The sequence below is a fragment of the Chelon labrosus genome, assembly GCF_963514085.1.
Source record: "Chelon labrosus genome assembly, chromosome: 15".
Classification (NCBI taxonomy): Eukaryota; Metazoa; Chordata; class Actinopteri; order Mugiliformes; family Mugilidae; genus Chelon; species Chelon labrosus.
In genome coordinates, this window is record NC_140348.1 from 13,526,120 (window position 1) to 13,545,239 (window position 19,120).

Genomic DNA, 19,120 nt, shown 5'->3' on the forward strand with positions numbered 1-19,120 from the left:
ATAAAGTTCTAGTTTTAACCAGTATAAAGGGCACACACATGCTCAAATGAATGATGGATGATGCGTTATTATCATTATTAAGCAAGAGTAGACAAGAAAGAATTAGAAAGGATTGGACTTTAAGGTAGAATTCTCTGCTGAGGTAGTTTCTGTGAAATGTTCAAAAACTTCAATACAGCAACTAAACAGACCTGGTAAAATGACCAGTTATTAAATCTATGTAATGACGTGTATTCAAGTGGAAATCTACATGCATCCAACAGTCAAACGTTGATGAAAAAAATCCATTTGTCATAAGCAAGTGAAATTCTTGACTATGTGCTGTGCAGTGAATCAGTACCTATTAAATGGATTTATGCAACTGTGCTGTGGAAGTGTTGATTGCAAATTTACTGAATATATAGTGAACTCTGTCCCTTTGCACTAAATGTGAGCCCTTCTTTCAACAACCTGTGTGTAACATTTCATACGTACTGAAACAGCACTGAATTCAAGGTCATTTTCAGTTCATAAAGAGAGTTCATATTTTCTTTCTTTAGTCACAATGGATTTGTTCAGAAGACTGGAAAAAAAACAGGTTGGTTCTGTTATTGTTGTTGCTTTGTGCTTGGGAGCACATACTGCTTTTCAATCTCTTTGGGTGATGGAAAGGAATAGTGAGAACACAGCAGGGCATGGGTGGTGGCCAAAGCCTGCGAAGAGGCTTAATAACATTATTAAAGGCTGAGGCTGCATCACAGGCGGTGGGGGGGGCAACCGGGACAAGAACATAAACCGAGGGTAAGGTACGTGTAGAACTGCACTCAGTATGAAAAATGATTAATGGAGCACTATGCTGAGCACAGCAAGGTGATTGCAGCGGCAAGCTTCTAAGGTCTGACGAAGAGAATTACTATTTCCCAGAAAAACAGAACAATTCATTGTGAGATGTTGCACACTAAGTAATAACCTGCACTCTGTGTTTGACATAAACAAATACTAAATTGTTTTCCATTGTCTACATAGAAGGAGAAAAACCTTTATTGTCATATGTTTAACACATTAAACATGACCTCTGCATTTTACTTATCTGTACACAGTGAGCACAGTGGGCAGCCACATGAAGGGGGGGGGGGGGGGGGCTTGCTCAATGGAACGTCAGCCATGGCCGTTGAGGGGATAATGCTGCTTATTTATTTTACAACTTTGCAATTTGCTACAATAGTCCCCCCCCCCCCAATTATCTATAAAAGTGTCATTATTAATTAGGTTTAATTCATGTATCAGTAGCTTTTTAGTATAGTTTTTATGACTAGTCTAAACAAAATATAAACAGATCTAGGAGGGAATTTGTTGTGTTATGAGGAGGTTCGCAGTGGAGCTGGAGGCTATCCCAGCTGTCATTGGGCGAGAGGCGGGCTACACCCTGGACAGGTCGCCAGCCTATCACAGGGTTAACACAGAGAGACAGAGAACCATTCACACTCACACCTACGGCCACTTTAGTATATTCAGTTAACCTAACGAGCATGTCTTTGGACGATGTGAGGAAGCCAGAGTACGCAGAGACAGCCCACGCAGACACAGGGAGAACATGCAAACTCCACACGGGAAGGCCCCAGAACCTCCTTGCTGTGAGGCGTCAGTGCTAACATTTTTCTAACCATCAACTCCACAACCCCTCAAGAACCAAAGAACACCAGCAACTCAAATATCTTAGAGTGACTGCATCCACCGCAACAAAAACACATGAGACACCAAACACTGATTATAGTGAATTATTTCCTCAGACTCAGCTGCAATGTGTACATTTGCGTTTTGACACCGAAATGGATTTTGTGTGCTGCAGTTGCACCGCTTCCATCAGATAATATGCACAAGTAATTACAGCAGTCGGTCATAGAGCAGGGAGAGGGATGCCTCTGAAGGGCAGGACCAGAGATTAAAAACAACCCTGGTGCACAGTGGGGCACTGCGTGCCAGCTCCACTGATAATGAGAAGTTCTCCTCCAGCTAAGTAAGCTGCAGTCAGCCAGAGCAGCTATCAGATCAGTGCCGAGCAGTGTGTTTGTGAGCACTGCAATGTTAGTGTTTATTGCTTTTCTCTGGTGATACACTATCATCAGAGGTGGGCTTGTTGTAATTATAGCTCTACCACAATAGAGGCAGCAGAAGCCCTGCAGTGCTGCTGTGGAAACAGTGAACTGATGAAAAATATGACACAGCCAGTGATACAGCTTTTAAGACGCAGCTCAAAAATAGTCAGCGAAAGAGAGATGTTTCTGTTGGTGTTTCTCCATTTCACATATTTAGCACTAGAGCTGATCGCACTTTCATCAAGTGATAACCGCTCTGTATTCGAGACTAGGTCCTTTCGACCATTTGCATGAGATATCCTCTATACAGCATGCAACAGAGGCAGCATGGTGTTCCTTTTTATATCCTTTATCTGCGCTCAGGGGAGGGACACACACATGCATGCACACTTTCACACCATGTTGTTGTGACGTCTGCCGAGTGCTGATTAGAGGCTAAAATAAGGCATCGGGGGTGTTGATGGTGGCAAAAAAAAAAAAAAAAACTCACACAGACTGCATTGTTTTTATCTTCACCCACACGCTGGCTCTTTCACAATGCATGTTAAAGCACGGGGTTAGGTCGCACACGTCTAAACAACAAACACACCTTCACCCGGAATCCCTTTCTGAATGTGTTTCCAAAGCATGCCGAGCTGGGCCATTTGTGGCGCTCTAATTAGAAGGAATAAGAGGCCTAGCCACAGGAAACCACCAGACATCACACACTGGAGCCCGAAGCCTCAGGATATGAAAGATGAAGGGATAGCGGAGCCCTTGTGACGGGTGCAGCGGGGACAAGGGGAAGTGAGGCAGAGGAGGTGGGAGTGCGAAGGACAGGATGACAGGAATGGAGGCTGGAAGCACAGAGGGGAAAGTAAAAGCTAGGATGTAGATGGAGGAGATGCGGGGAGGGAGATAGGGTGATGCAAGGGGAGATACTGTGCTTACACAGGGAGGATAAGATGAGGGGAAGGACGCCTTAACTACAGCTGCATCGTGACAGATGGGGGCAGACACGGAGGGACTTCTGGAGAGCAGAGGCCAGACTGGGTTGTTATCAAACTGCCTCTGGCCAGAGCTCTAATAGAAGGAGATACCACTGTAACATGTGAGAGATTTTAATGGTTCAAGTACTGACGATGCAATTTAGTAAAAATATGCTTCTTTATTCATAAAAATCCAATTTCTCTGCCCATTTTTTATTGAAAACCCCCCAGACGTAATTGAAATATGAATATTATGCCATGATACTGACTATGTCTCTCCCTCGTTTCTCCCTTCCCTGTGTCGGCCCCTTGTTTGTTCTGTCTTTGTATCTATGCGTGTTTGCCTGGGTGTGGAGCTATACAATCCACCTGCACCTAAACATGATACTCTCAACTCTGGCTCAGTCTTGCAGTTCCCATTGTTGTTGTTATCCCTCGTTAATCCTGACTTTCTTTGTGCTTCTGGTTCACTGCGTCACTCGCCGGGCCTGCCACGCTCAGCTTCATGCCCTGTCATCTCCCCAGCCCACTCTGCCTGTTACGCTTCTCCCGGGCCTGCTCCTCGGTTCAGCTGGTGTGGCCACCAGCCTCGCTAGCCACGCTCCATCACCTGCTTGCCACGTGCCTCAGAGAGCCCCAGTCTCCCAGCTCTCCTCCAGCATCTGCTCTCAGGATCTCTCCGTTCCCGCGTTTGACGATAACGCTGAGCCGATCTGAGTGTGGACACGCTGATCGCTCAAAATGAATTTCGAAATGACACGCAACGTCAAATACAAAGGGAAGGAAACTGAGCAGACCTAATGCTGCAACTAGCAGAGCACGGTGTAGGACAACAAGGAGAACAACAGTCTGTGGACAGAAGCCAAAATAAAGTGATCTGATGGATTCTTGTTGGGGAACATGCGTACAAGAAACAGAGCTGGACCACTTAAAGTAGAACCACCAGCTTAGCCAATGAAAAGACTTTATTCAAACCTAAACTAGAAAACTGAACATCATCTTAAGCGGCTTACCTGTCAAAGAGAAACCTATCTTTGATGTCAAAAGATTAGTGTCTTAATCCACAAACACTAGCTTTCAGGATTTTTGTAATGCTATCATTATAAATCTCCAAGACCATCAGACAGATTGAGCAGCTAATCTAAATATTACAGGGTTATAAATTAGACACTCCCACAGCAGATGTTTTACTGAGTCAGGCCGTATTGGGATTACCCAGTAATTAGATGAGTGTGGCTCTTGCGCTCAAAATCTTGGAGAGGACAGTTTGAGACTGTAGAAATGATCAGAAGTGTTGACTCACTGGGCTTCCTGAATGGATCCTGCGACACAGTGGAAACGCTCCGGCACCGTTTTCCAATCCTTGGCCATTTTCACCATCCCTCCGGCGTCCAGCACGCCGTAGCCAAAGAGGTGGTTAAACTCGAGGCCCACGCCATTCCTCCTCCACTGGTGGACTTCGTCGTGGAGCTGGTTCCTCTTGGAGGTGAGGACTGACAGGTGCTGCATGTCTCTCCACGTCAGGTTAGGACTGGCATGGACAAGTGTACATAGCGCAGAGGATAGAGTGATGGAGGAGAGACAGTGTTGTAGGTTAAGGGTGGGCAGGCTAACCGGAAACACATTAAGAAATAGTAAAACCAGTAACAATGGTTTACAACAGTAAACATTTCTCATTCATGGCTTTGCTTTAATTAAATGCTTTGAATTATCTAAACATCATAGTGTCTGTGCTTTCAGGCAGACGGTTGCCTTTGTCTCCCACCATTATCTTGTCCGTGTGTAGTGACAGCTTTGTTCTGGCTGACTCACTGACTCCTGCTGTCGCGTGGTTCAAGTGTGTTCGGGCAGTAAAAAGGCTCGTGGGTTATTTGCCGCCGGACAGAGTGAGCATCCGCTCCTCCCAACAGCAACATCATTATCGTGTGTGCAAAGCAAACAGCGTCTCTTTGCTCAGCTCCACTAGCTGGTGTTACTTAATGGCTGGAGAATCTTGTCAGCCTTTAATGTGAGAAATGAAGCATCCGGGACAAAGGGAAGGCTTTCCTCCAGGATTTGAGAAGGCGCAATTCTCCAGGTTTTAGATTTGTCGTGTTTGCCTAATTACGTGTGGGTGGGTTTACTTAGGTGGCCTTCGTTTTTCGGTTATGTCTTGATCCACAAGGAACAATCTGTTTTGAATTCAAAAGGATTATAAAATAAACTCGCAGCACGGTGTTAATATGACGTGATTAACAGATTTTGTTGTCAGTGACTGAGGCGTTGGTATCACTGTTAGCGCAGAGATAGCAACATCTTCAGCACGCTGAGATGATGAAGTACCGCAGTCAGTTACATCACCCAGCACTCTGCTCTGAGCATATAGAAAGAGACGTAATAAATAAAACATAAGCACTGAGCCCTCTGAACAGCACATAAACTGTATTTTTTTAGCCTTGTACTGATATAAACAGCACTGATCCAGACATGATGTGTATCCCTGATACCAATACATAGAGAGTACACTCTGTGGGTGAAAGAATGAGTGCGATTTCATTTGGCCTGTGGTTGTGATAAATAAGCCATCCTGAAAAAAGAATTGCAGAAATGATTTGTGTCTTTAAAGGGTTGGGACAGACAGGTAGAGATTCTGAAAAACTGAAAAATAATATCGGAGGATAGAGACTGTCAGATGGCTTTACTGCCATATAAAAGCTCAAGGTTGAAAGAAACAGCCGCCCATAAACGAGGAGATACCTTCTGAATACCACTTTCCCCTGCAGAGTGGCGCTGAATGAGAAAACTTAATAATGTTTGATGCAGACGGTCCATCTAAATCAATAACCATAATTATTACAGGTCTGCGGAAAGGGCCGCAGAGTACATACTTAGCTTCAAGAGCCAGAGCAAAGACGCCGGCTGCCTCTGGAGCTGCTGCTGATGTCCCGGAGTGACGCAATGTGCAGTTCCCATACAAGTCTGTTGTGGCCTGAAATAACCAGTCACAGGAAAGAAAGCCATATTTAGAGGTAGAGGCTGAACATTTTCCATGTTTCATGTTTTTTTTTAAATGAAGAACTTAAAGGGGAACTACTGTTTTTTACAACCTGGACCTTATTTCTAGCATAAAATACTCACCCATATAACTTTTGTGTCATTTGCACTCGTTCAGGAGATAATTAGAACAACGTATATCCATATAGTGGGAGTGACTGGGGCATCGAGACGCAGCCTCTAAATAACGCATTATCTGCCAGTATCGCAAATATGGTTCATTTCGAGTGCTATGGTTCGTCCACAACCTCAGAATCGGAAAAATATTCAGCCATGTTGCAGTAAAAAAACTAGCAGCAGCAAATTACAAGTAAACAAGCCGACTGTCGCGGGTGCACTCAGCGTTCAGAGATTACATCATCCAGGTCAGAAGACATCATCCCTGTTACCTGTTATCATCATCCGGGGTCTGTAGATTGACCTACAGACCCTGGATGATGATAACATACACTCCTGATCAAAATTTTAAGACCAGTTGAAAAATTGCAAGAATTTACATTTTGCACTGTTGGATCTTAAGAAGGTTCTAAGTAGTGCTTCAAAATGCAAAAAGAAGAAATGAGAGTGAGACAAGAAAAAAATTTGAGTAAGCAATTTATTGCAAACAACCATTAAACTGAAATAGGCTGTTCATCAGCTGACCAAAAGTTTAAGACCACATCTCAAAAAACCCGAAAACCCCCTAAAACAGAAATAAAATTTTCAAAAAAGGACTCAGTAATGAGTAGCTGCACCATTCGTGTTAATCACCTCAAAAATTCGTTTCGGCATGCTTGATGCTAGTGTTTCCAGGAGGCTAGTGGGAATGTTGCTCCAAGTGGTGAAGATGGCTTCACGGAGGGCATCCATTGTCTGGAACTGGTGTCCATTTTTGTAAACTTCCCTTGCCATCCAACCCCAAATGTTCTCAATTGGTTTTAGATCAGGGGAACACGCAGGATGGTTCAAAAGAGTGATGTAATTTCTCTGGAAGAAGTCCTTTGTCAGGCGGGCATTGTGAACTGCAGCTTTGTCCTGTTGAAAAACCCAGTCATTACCACACGGACGATGGCCTTCAGTCATGAGGGATGCCCCCTGCAACATCTCCACATAGCCAGCTGCCGTTTGACGCCTCTGCACAACCTGAAGCTCCATTGTTCCATTGAAGGAAAAAGCCCGCCAGATCATGATGGCGCCCCCTCCACTGTGCCGTGTAGAAAACATCTCAGGTGGGATCTCCTTGTCATGCCAGTAACGTTGGAAGCCATCAGGACCGTCAAGGTTAAATTTTTTCTCATCAGAGAATAAAACTTTCTTCCACATTTCAATGTCCCATGTTTGGTGCTCTCGTGCAAACTCCAAACAGGCAATTTTGTGCCGTTGAAGGAGACGAGGTCTTTGAAGACGTTTTTTGTTCTTAAAACCCTTCTCTCTCAGATGCCGTCTAATGGTTATGGGACTGCAGTTGGCACCAGTGACAAGCTTAATTTGGGCCGAGGATCGTCCCGTGTCTTGACGGACAGCCAATTGGATCCTCCAGCTCAGGGCCGGTGAAATTTTTTTGGGTCTACCACTTGACTTTTTTTTCCCATAACCCTCAGGATCTTTTAAGAAGTTTAAAATGACTGTCTTACTGCGTCCAACCTCAGCAGCACGCTGCGAGAGGCCTTGCTGATGCAGCTCAACAATCATACCGCTTTCTAAGAGAGAAAGCTTTTTTGCCTTTGCCATCAGGAGGTCATGACAGTGTGGGTACCTGACAGAAAATGACACTGAATCCACATTTTTGCGAAGATTTGGGCTTTTAAAGGCTGTGGTCTTAAACTTTTGATCAGCTGATGAACAGCCTATTTCAGTTTAATGGTTGTTTGCAATAAATTGCTTACTCAATTTTTTTTCTTGTCTCACTCCCATTTCTTCTTTTTGCATTTTGAAGCACTACTTAGAACCTTCTTAAGATCCAACAGTGCAAAATGTAAATTCTTGCAATTTTTCAACTGGTCTTAAAATTTTGATCAGGAGTGTATTACTCTGGACTCAACGGGGAATAGCACTAGCGTATCATAACAAAATATTGGTGAAATGAACGAGTTTCGTGGCAGATAATGTGTTATTTAGAGGCTGCGTCTCGGTGCCCTGTCACTCCCGCTATATGGATATACGTTGATCTAATTATTTCCTAAAGGAGTGCAAATGACACAAAGGTTATACGGGTGAGTAAACGACCGTATTTTATGCTAGAAATAAGGTCCACGTTGTAAAAAACAGTAGTTCCCCTTTAATGTTTCCTCCTTGACGAGAAAAAAAAGGCAACATCTCAAAGTAATGTTACTCTATTGACTGGTACAGGTCATTGTTCCATTAATAGAGGCACACATAGTGAAATTATTACAATTCAAATGAAACATCAGTACGACAAGCTATAGTTTCTAAGCCTCTGGGACTTCATTTCAGATTTAGGGACACAATCCAAACCTTTTTGCTTCAAATATAAGTTTCAGTGTACAGATGGAAAAGGACACATACGACAGTAGAGTTAGCTCAGCAGTTATGCACACGCATCAACATAATTTATGTTATATTCGCTGAATAAATATTTATTTATTTAATTTGCTGCTTAATTAGAAGCGATAACAGATTGACTGCAATTAGAAGGGAAACCCTAGGGAGGAACCATAGCTCTGTCAACAGCCAAAGGTGATTTGCATAATCACTCAAACGCCGCTGCCTTTGTACGCTTTATTCCCAAGCACAGGCCGCTGGTCTATAGCATGACAGTGTGCATGCTGGGATATAAGAGCCTTCATTAGTCTACCGCCGACCATCAAGGTCAGGAATTCACCCTCGGTGAAAGGATGTAAGCGCAACCTCTGAAGATGCCTCGTCCTTTCGTTTCTTCAGGTATTAGACACGGATGACACTATTCATTATGTAACTGCTCAGCTAGAGCTAGAGCCAGACACAGTTATGGCCACTTTGCTTATACAGTACTAAGGTTTGCCACTTGATTCAGTTTTATGTCTCAGTCATTCACTTGATTAAAAGGGTCGAAAATGCACCTCCTAATAGCTTTATTTTCTTTATTAAAATGGGAAATTGGGAAAGAACAAGGTGACATAAAAATGTTTTTCTTTCCCATTTCTCTCCCACCACGCTGTAAATCAGCAGAGTAGGGAGACCGCTCTGAGAATCTACAGCAAAATGATGGATCTGATGAAAGTCATCAGCCAAGAGCCATTCTTCCACCTGAACCTCCATTTTTCACAACTAGCCACCAATTACAGTGTAACAGCTTCTCAGGTTTTTTGTTCGTCCAATCTCCTGAAAGGAAACACTGCATGCTGAAAAGAAGTTATTTGCGGATCTCTCTGATAACTCTCTGAGAGACATTAGACACAAGTGTTCATCCCTGAGAGTCATCCCTGAATGCTAAAAGGCCAAGGACCATGGAGTATCGAAAACATTTGATGAACTGCAACAAAGGCTTGAGATGATTTCTTTTCCACTCATGTGTAACACGTATTGGATGCTATTAAAGACACTCACGACGCCGGCCTCTGGGTTCCTCTTTCGCCCGTTGCTGAATGTGGATGCCAGGGTGGAGGAGCAGCTCTCATCGTACAGGGCAGTGCGCCCGTCGTTGATGGCGGAGTTGATGGAGATTGTCCACATGCTTGAGGCATAACCATCGCAGTTGCAGTCGTCATAGCTACCACCGTCTCCCGATGCCCAGACGTAGATGCTGCCTTTTCCTCCGCGCCCCTAAAACAGCACATTACCATCAAGTGAAAATATGTCACAGTTCTGCTTATTGCTAGATTTATATGTGTGAAACGAGAACTGGGGATATGGGGACTTAACTTGATCGTAATTATACAGGAAGTGCCACTGCCATTCAACCTATTTTCCTTAGAGCACTTAATAATTGGGCTCCTCTGAACATTTCTGATTTGCTCACTGACTACAACCCCAATCAGACCTCGCTTGTCACCAGGTGGTGGTTTTCTAATTGTTCCTGGAATAACTTCTTTTAGTCACTCTGGCCCTGCGCTATGGAACAAGCTGCCTAATCATACAGTGCCTAATGAGGTCTGTCACAACAGTGGTCACATTCAGAAGCAAGCTGAAAACTCGCTTGGGCTTATGGTAAGCTGCTGAGTCCGTCTGGTGAAGCCGGTGATGCAGGGTTTCTTGTTTCTTTATTTTTGTCAGGGGTGACGCAGGGAGTAAACAACTCCATACAATCACATACACTACCACCACACTACCATTCAAGCATCCACCGAGTCCACAGTCTCCTCCCAGTTAGCATTAAAATTAATCTTTTTCCAGAGCTACATGCATGAAAAAGAAAAGAAAATACCTGCTTTTAATTAGTTTCCCTCTATGTATGCATTTCATGGTGCCAACCAGCCACTTATTTCTATTATAATTAACAATACATAGCTTCCGTTTGTCTTTTCTAAGAAAATGTGTTCCCAGCTGGGGAGGGCGTACAGCGTAGACAAAATTAGAACTAATCCATTAATCCATTGGCACCGATAACGCCAATAATTGGCACGATAGCAAGTTAGCAATGCAAAAACAAAAGTACTCGAAGGTTATCATACTGTAAATGTGTGATAATTAAAAAAAAATACATATGTTGGTACTGATTAAAGTTCCCCAGCTGACTCCATAGCTGACTGGCAGCAAAACATCGCACCAGGTTACAAGCATTGATGCCATGAGGAAAAATAATTTAAGAAAGGTAACACATCAACCCAAACGTGTTTAATTAAATTTTAGATTTCAGTCTGCTTCAAAGGAACATGCGGCCCATAAAGGCACAAAAGAATATTTGGTCAGTCTCTTAGTTTTCTCTTTAACACTGCAGCAGGTAAACAGGCATTACTGTAGTCACAGCAGACAGAGTAACAGTTTTATGTCTTCCCTTTCTTTGTGCCTCGTAGTGCAAAGGAGCGCAAGGCTCTCTGTAAATTCAAAGAGACTGTAAAATGTAATCTTCACAACTGAGAGAGAGAGCGCCTTGAAACATTTGACTGTGGCTCCGCCCAGAGAGCATCCTCTTTACCAAACGCTGCACCTGTTCCTGTAAGAGGACCACTGCTTCCCTGCAGAACAAAGGATCAAGTGGAGGAGGAGTGGCATGTCCTTCCCCTCACAATGTTTATTTAAGTCTCTCAATTTGAATTGCAAAAAAAGAGTTCTGAGCACCGCTGACCTCACCTATGTGCTTTATGCCTCGTCTCCTGAACAGTCCAAACGAAGTGCTTTCATTTCGCACAGCACACAGTGCAATTTATTTTCATCAAAGCCGCACTGTCTTATTCAGTTGTTAATATGGCATAATGCGCTTCTTAATTTTAAATGTCTCCTTGTGTGCACGGTGCGCCTCGTGTTCAGCCTACACGGCAGCTTATATAAGTGATCATTAGAATCTAAGTGGCAGATTGCAGAGTGGCAGCTTGATTAGTTGTGTTTACATGATCAGAGATTACAGTGAGCTTTGCTCCTGTACTCGCCCACCTGCCTGAGACAGGGTGATTTCAGATCGGCCCACACCTGCCCGCACACGGTATACGATGATTAATCAAGCAAGTAATTGGCAGTGGCCCTGTTAGCATGGTAACTCTGTGTGTGTGTGGGGAGGGGGGGGTATGTGTGCGTGAGTGTGTGTAAAAAGACTGCCCTTCAACCAGAGGTCCTAGGTCTAAGCCCCTTGGCTTTGGAGAATTTTCACCTTGCTGAAGTGCACTTGAGCAGGACACGGAACAGAGTGTGTAATCAACTTCAGAATCCCAAAGCACCACTCTGACTTACTGGGAAGCTAATGTTAATTAGTAAAAAACAACAGTGGAGTGGACTTAAAAGAAGCGCCACGCATTAGGGATTCTATGATAGACTGACTGCCCGATTACATCCTTTTGCCTCTAAACTGGCTGTTTGTGCGGTTAATGTCAAAACAGAGCACAGGAAAGCCTTGGGGTGTAGACCTTTTTTTCATCTTTGCATTAGTGCAGTGGCACTTTAGTGTTTAATTTATGCATTTATCAGTCAAACAATAAGAATATGCAAGGCGACGAGTCCATCGCCACGCTAGCTGGATGTATCAAAGAGATTCTAACATGCTGACTATGATGATGCATTGCATTACAAGCTGCATGATATGAAATGCTACACGCTTCCTGTCTGCTAAGTGCGTGCCATTATTGTGGATATCAACAGAGCTGTTTCAACCCGCTGAATTGCTTTGCACCACGGTCCTGGAACAGTCTACAGTCAAGGCTCCAACTGATGGGCGGTTCAGACTTCTGCGATAAGTTGACGCAGAGGCCACGGCGACAAAACAGAATCACGCAGAGCCTGCACAGACCCTAGTGCCGTAACTAACGTACACCACCCCACAAATGTAACTACGCGCCGCGGTGACACAGAGCCCAACAGCTGTGATTGGTCTGCTTGGTAGTAGCGTATTTCCGCTTTAGTATTCGTGGCTGCTTCTCCATCACCACAATTTTCGGATTGATTGTTTTGGATCAATAAAGATGGAACACACAGAGGGAAGATTAACTGAGGAGGTTCGGAGATACAAATGTTTGTATGACTTGTCTTCGGCGAACTTTAGGCCAAAGTTTCACTCGCCATTGTTGAAAGTGAAGCAGACTAGCATTTGGGCGGTATAAATGACGAGCACACAAGTATAAATGTTTGCACCGGCACAGGCTACATGTGTAGGTTACAGCGTCTATGTCCCGCAGAGGTATAAGCTCTGCTTTACTGGTTACTACCAATAGGTACCTAAGGGAAGCAGTTAAAGCCTTCTGTTTTACAAAGCTTGGACATTTATAACGTGAACGCACTGATGCACTATTGCAGTCAGAATCTGTGCTTGCAGGACTTGCCACTAGCCTCTAAAAGGGTCAAAGCTGTGGCACAACCCAGGGAAATGACTCTTGAGTCCACCGTCCATCTGATTGTATTGTTCTAAGGTAAAAGCAAACCTGCTAACGTACACACAAAGACAATGCTGCCATGTCGATGTTAAGCAGGTATAATATAAAATCCATTTTAGTTTAGCCTATTGTCTTGCTAACATTTGCTAATCTGCACAAAACACAAAGTGCTTTTCAGGCTAATGGGGATTAGTCTCACAAGTATACGGCCATAAACCAATTGGGAATTGAAATTTAGGCCTGATGCTGCGACATGAAAATGCATTGTTTCAAACTGACGTCCTCGTGGCTTCAGGTAAGAAGTCTGGGGTTCAACAAAATCATTAAGTTGAACCTCTTCTATGGAAGACATAGAAGAGATATTGCAGTCTCTCCTAAGGAGTCTGAAAAACTCATTTAATATTCCTGAAGACCAGTAGCTGATTAGGTCCAATAGCTCACATGCTTTGATGGAAGCAAACTAAATTTAAAAAAGATAATTTACATCTACACCGATGAACTGTGGGCAGTTTACCTTATTGACGCCATCAGCCATAGCCTGCAATGTGAGCTCTCGAGGTCCATCCACTGTCTTGCCGTCATCAGTTGGTCCCCAGCTGGCACTGTAGATGTCAATTACCTGAGGCATGTGGCTGATGGATGATGCCTCAATAATGTCTGTCATAAAGGGTTGGTCCAACATCCTGATACCTGAAAGAGGAAGACTGGTTTACAGCACTGAAAGGTAGCCATACATGGGTGATTAAAGAAAGTGTACGGCTGCAACGACTATAATGTAAAGATAGCACATTGATGCATCCTATCCCTTAACAACGCCAAAAGTTAATGTCAGTGTTCGAGCAGAATATAAATGGAGCTGTCAATATTCATTGTCTTATATCTGCTGTGTTACTCCCAGAGCACATTTTAAAAAAATCAATATGAAACAGAAATATAGCGCTGTCTAGATTAATGGTGATGCCCTGTTGCTATGCGGACTCTAACTGACCTCTTCGGTAATTTGCAGGAAATCTGCGAGTAAAGGCATACCTCTATGTGCTTCAGCAACTCACCACCATTCTTAAAATGACCTATATTTTATATAAAGATGCACTCAGCGTTTCCCCTCGGTGAATCACCCTCATCAGACCTCGGGTCCTTTCACCGTCAGAGCTGTTATTTCGCATCGCCGCTGTAAACAGCAGCTTTAACATGACACACACCTGCCACCTTGGAGTTGTAGGCGACTCCCACGCCGCAGATGTTGTTGTTGGCCGCCGCAGAGACCTCTCCGGCACATCGTGTGCCGTGACTGGTGACGGCAAAAAGCAAAGAAAATACTTAAGAAGATTTGCATGAATTTACATGAATCTGCAAAGGGTATACTGTGAGTTAAGACTGAGCTACGATTTCCCAGATTAAATGTAACCCCTGTTTTTGCCGAGGTTTGTTGGATACTGATAAGGGAATATGTAGGTCTAGGACCATTAAGCCGTAAATCTATTAAAATTTGCATAAATGCTTGATTTGCCAGGGCATGGGCAACAACATTTCCATTCATTCATCCGTCATTCATCGTTGCCCAACTGAATGTGTTTGCACATATCAGTGTTTTGTGTTCATCATGTGACGCGTGTCTGTCGCTCCATCCCTTCTCTCGCCACAGGGACACTGCAGAGAGTCAACCCCTCTTTCCCGGCATGCTTTGCTTCAGACAGGCAGCTATTTATAACAACCAGCTGATTACCCAGCGAGCATTGCCCGACAGTCAGCAACTGCTACACTACTACAACCAAATGCTCCCTCCTAGATCCTACACGCAGGCTCACACACATGCATGCATGCAGACACGTCTGTGAAGACGGAGGAGAGGCAGAGGAGGAATATATTTATCTCTGTTCCCCTGCTCGAGTGTTGTAGTGACAGAGGATCACCCGGTGTGACTGGGAGATGGGAGGCAGATACAGTGTTATCAGACAGAAGGTCACGGCTATGAACACTCCCTTATGAAAAGAGACTTTTTCTAGTCTAGTCCTCCTTTATCTGCCTCATCTCCTCCGAGTGAGCAGGAAAAACTAGGCACCATGTTTTCTATTGTCTTGTGCTGGACAACAGCTCTGTTTATACTGCACCATTATACCTTAATGGAACTATGTGGAGAGAAAATCAATAGAGGAGAGCTGCCAGACTCCGGGGAGAGCACACGCATGTGCACACAGAACCACACTGAGTATGTGTACATATAAACAGGGGTTGTCTGGGTGAGCTTTACCTGTTGAACCAGTCATCTGTGTAGCGAGGAAATGGGTACGGGTCATTGCTGCTGAAGTCATAGCTGGCATCGGCATTCTGAAAGGACCAAATGGATGAATTCACAAAAACAAACAACACTGAGGCAGGAAAAACAACAGGAGAGAAGCAGAGAGGAGCATTTCGTGGTGAAGTGCTGACCTTATCACAGTGTGTTTTGTTGTATGAAAGCACAGGCTGAATATACCCACCAAAACATAGCTTGATGGTGCGGAAGTTAACCAACCGCGGTGTAATGGAATAGGTTCTGGAAAATATTTACTTTCTTGGAAGCAATAGCATAAAAGTACCTTGGAGTAAAGATGGCACACAGGAAACTCATATTATTCTGCGGATTGTAGCACAATTGAATTCTATTCTACCTCCAAAAAGTTAAATCCACAGTCATGGCAGGATTTATCGCAGGACATCGGATCAGACTGCATTAACTTTAACTTGCTGTTCCTAATAAACTGTCAACGCAGTGGATCCACATTAACATTGATCTGCAACACCTTGATGCAATACTTAACTACGAATCTTTACTCCGCGGCAATACCGGGATAATGTGTGGTCACAGCGGGGATTTCAAGCTGAGAAAATAATGGCCCAATCACTGCGAGCATTTAATTCCACATGGCCAAAAGTAATAGGATAAGAAGGAACAGCAGCGGAAAGGCAAAAGAAAGAAGGCGCAGGAGATACACATCTGCCAGGGAGACATTAATGCAGTCAACATAATTATCAGAAAAGCCAGGTCTGGAGGAAACACACACGCACACACACACACAGAATAAGAGTCTACAGACATCACCGTGAAAGCGTCCCACAGATTTCTCTTAGTGTAACACACTTTGAAAGCTCATTCAGGATATTGCAGCGCGCTGAAATCTCTCTTTTATTCGTCACTTGGAGTGTTATCTGTTTTGTTCTTTGCGCCCACTACCAGGTGCTCGGGGTGGTCATGAGAATGGAGAAGCCAAATTCATTAGCCATAGACCCAGACACATCAGATCAGTCCTCTGTTTCCACGCAGCAGCCTGACAGCCCCGAAGGCTGGCATTTAAAGGAGATGACTCAGTCGGCAACAAAAGAGAGGAGGCAAACGACAAAAGCTTACTGACCCATTGGAGAAACACTGTAATTATCACGATGCGGAGCAGGTAACAAAAGGAAAGTAGAAATTCTTACATCGACTAGGGTTACATGATAAAGTGCCCATGGAGACAGGTGCACACCTCTGTAATTGTTTAACAAGTAGTGGTGATGAATAGAAGGATAAATACCATCAAAACTATTTCTCTCTTTCTTGCTTCTTATTTTTTGCGTCCTTCTTTTGCTCAACGAAAGTATCTTTAAAATGTAAAAACAAAAACTTAAAATGTCGTTATTATTCAAAGCAGAACACATCTGAGGAGAGAACATGTCACTCCCAAACAGGTTTTGCGCTCACGTCAGAAGCAGGAGTGCGTTTTTTTTTCTTCTTCTTTTTCATTAAATGGAGTGAAAAGTGCTAGGCCCTGGTAATAAATAACACCCAGGCATGTCCATGAATCACTTTCTGTGCTTCTCAAGCTCATATCTTCTGCTATCAATCAGACTCTTCTCTTCATCGTGTGTCCTGCGAGCAGCCGGAGTTAGAATAATGGATTGTGCCAAGCCTGGGCCACCTCACCTTTCTCCCAGCAACCCTCGGACGTCCTCACAGCAAATGACGCTTGAGTAAACAGTGACTCCAACGTGCTGTAGCGAGGCGAGTACATTTTCCGAGATTCAGACACCACTTAGACCGAACGAGAATGAACTAGCTTGACGGTATATAGAAAAATTATAACAAAAAGGTTGTCACAGCCGTTAAAAGAACAATTGCTTTCCACATTTCCAGTTTACCGCTATTTTCAGACGGAACTATTGTACTTTTCTCTCCACTAGAATTATTTAACAGCTGGTGTCACAACTTATTTTTTAGATTTAGATCTTACGATGCACTGGAGAGAATTACGGTCTTGTCTGGGTCCTCAACGGCACAGTTCAGATATCTGAAATGACATGATTTCAAGATCCCAACAAGGGGAACAAAAACCAGAGACTCGAGAAACCCTAAAGCATTAAATCAAAGTGACCCATTAATTGTATTTTAACTACGTAACTGTTGTTAAAAGAGCTTGACCAGTGCTGGACATCTGTATTTACAACGCTATAATTCATATAACGATATATATATTTACCATTATATGTGTGATACTGTGCATCCAACGTGTGCTACGGATGTGTTTTATTCCTGATGTTGATAATGAAGAAGATTGAGCAAAGAAGAAACTTCCGGATATACCTTTCTCTCTTGGCCATTCATCATGTTACCATGGCAGAATTAAATAGTCCATTCGGGGACAATAATCTTATCTATAATCTAGGAGAGCTGATGCATATTTCGAATGTGACCTTGCTCGAAAAGTCCTTTGCAAGATGGTTAAACAGTACAAGTACCATAAAGGGAGCTATAACTCAAGGGCCGAGTCAACTTTTAACAGATTACAGTAAAGATGGATGTTGTCCATTTATAGCTCTACTCTTGAACATCATCTTCAGCCACTTCAGCCCCATTATATACACCGTATTGTAACAGCGCATACATCTTCTTTACATATATTTAAACATATGACTTGGGATTCGTGGCACGTGAGGTAAAAACATACTGTGGCGGTAACTTCCCGGAGCGTACGTAAGGGCGGCCACGATTAAAACAACATATTCCTCGGAAAGGTTTAAAACTCAGCAACACGCACGTTCTCCTTTCGCACAGCTCTCTTTGAACAGAAAAGGAAAAGGTCACCTACTGATCAATACCACTGCTATATAGAAATCCTCTAAATACTGCAGAAGCCAAGCACATTACCACCATTGATCAGGCGTGGGTGAGTACGCACATAAAAGGGGGTAACTGCAAACTTCTACAACGAAATCAAGCTATATATATTATAGCATTATACCCTGTTGCCCATACATTTGGAATGATTTAGTTTTCAGACAAGAAGAGAATTGGTCAATGAAGTTTTGAGAAGACATACACTTTATCTCTCAAGAATAAATCACAATCATTTCATGAGAAGAGGTGAAAGATATTTCATTCCAACTATACGGGCAACACTGCATACTCCCATCTGTTAAACAATAGACTACATCTGCTATCACACCACTTAGTGTGACATTACAATCTGTGGAGATGTGTTTATTTGTGCAAGATATCACTTAAAATACTATAACGGTTGGCATTTGCAGATAAATGTGCCGTAAAATTGAACGACCAAGTCAGAAATTTCTCATCTCAGGACACACACAGTCTCACAATTAATTCGCCATATCAAAACACATCCTATGAGCTATTGCAGTGTAATCATCGCGCCAAATGGGAAATCTTGAAAAAACAAACACAATCCAAACGCCCTCGCACAAACTAACGTTTTCTTGTTCAAAGCAGCTGCACACAAAGATCTGCCGCACGGCCGATTCAGATCGAGATGAACCCAAAATTATATTTCATGCTTCTTCTTTTTTTTTCCCGTTTTTATTCTGCTGATAGTGGGAGGCCTTTGTGGGTCTGCAAAACACCATGACAACGCTAACAAAACAGGATTACATACACAATGTCGCTCTCTCGCTCTCTCACCCGCACGCACGCTGTAACACTCGCACAGACACGCATTTTGGGTCTGTGCGCAGCGTGATCCATCAATCCAGCGGAGCATGCTCCTGCATCACCACAGCTGAGGCTAAGTGTTATTTTTGGGCCGCGGCTCATCTCTGTTCACAGGCAAGAAACATGCAACGGCAGGCAAACACG

General features: G+C 43.5%; 1 protein-coding gene across 1 annotated transcript in view; it reads right to left on the reverse strand.

Moving 5' to 3' along the window:
- pcsk2 (proprotein convertase subtilisin/kexin type 2) overlaps nucleotides 1-19,120 on the reverse strand; it is a gene marked incomplete at its 5' end in the record, with an annotated part of 28,313 nt that overhangs the window by 1,238 nt on the left and 7,955 nt on the right. The window contains 6 exons of the mRNA XM_084561556.1: nucleotides 4,347-4,574; nucleotides 5,911-6,011; nucleotides 9,602-9,817; nucleotides 13,526-13,701; nucleotides 14,214-14,302; nucleotides 15,263-15,339. Coding sequence (XP_084417682.1) covers nucleotides 4,347-4,574; nucleotides 5,911-6,011; nucleotides 9,602-9,817; nucleotides 13,526-13,701; nucleotides 14,214-14,302; nucleotides 15,263-15,339 — 887 coding nt within the window. The remainder of the gene's footprint in view (nucleotides 1-4,346; nucleotides 4,575-5,910; nucleotides 6,012-9,601; nucleotides 9,818-13,525; nucleotides 13,702-14,213; nucleotides 14,303-15,262; nucleotides 15,340-19,120) is intronic.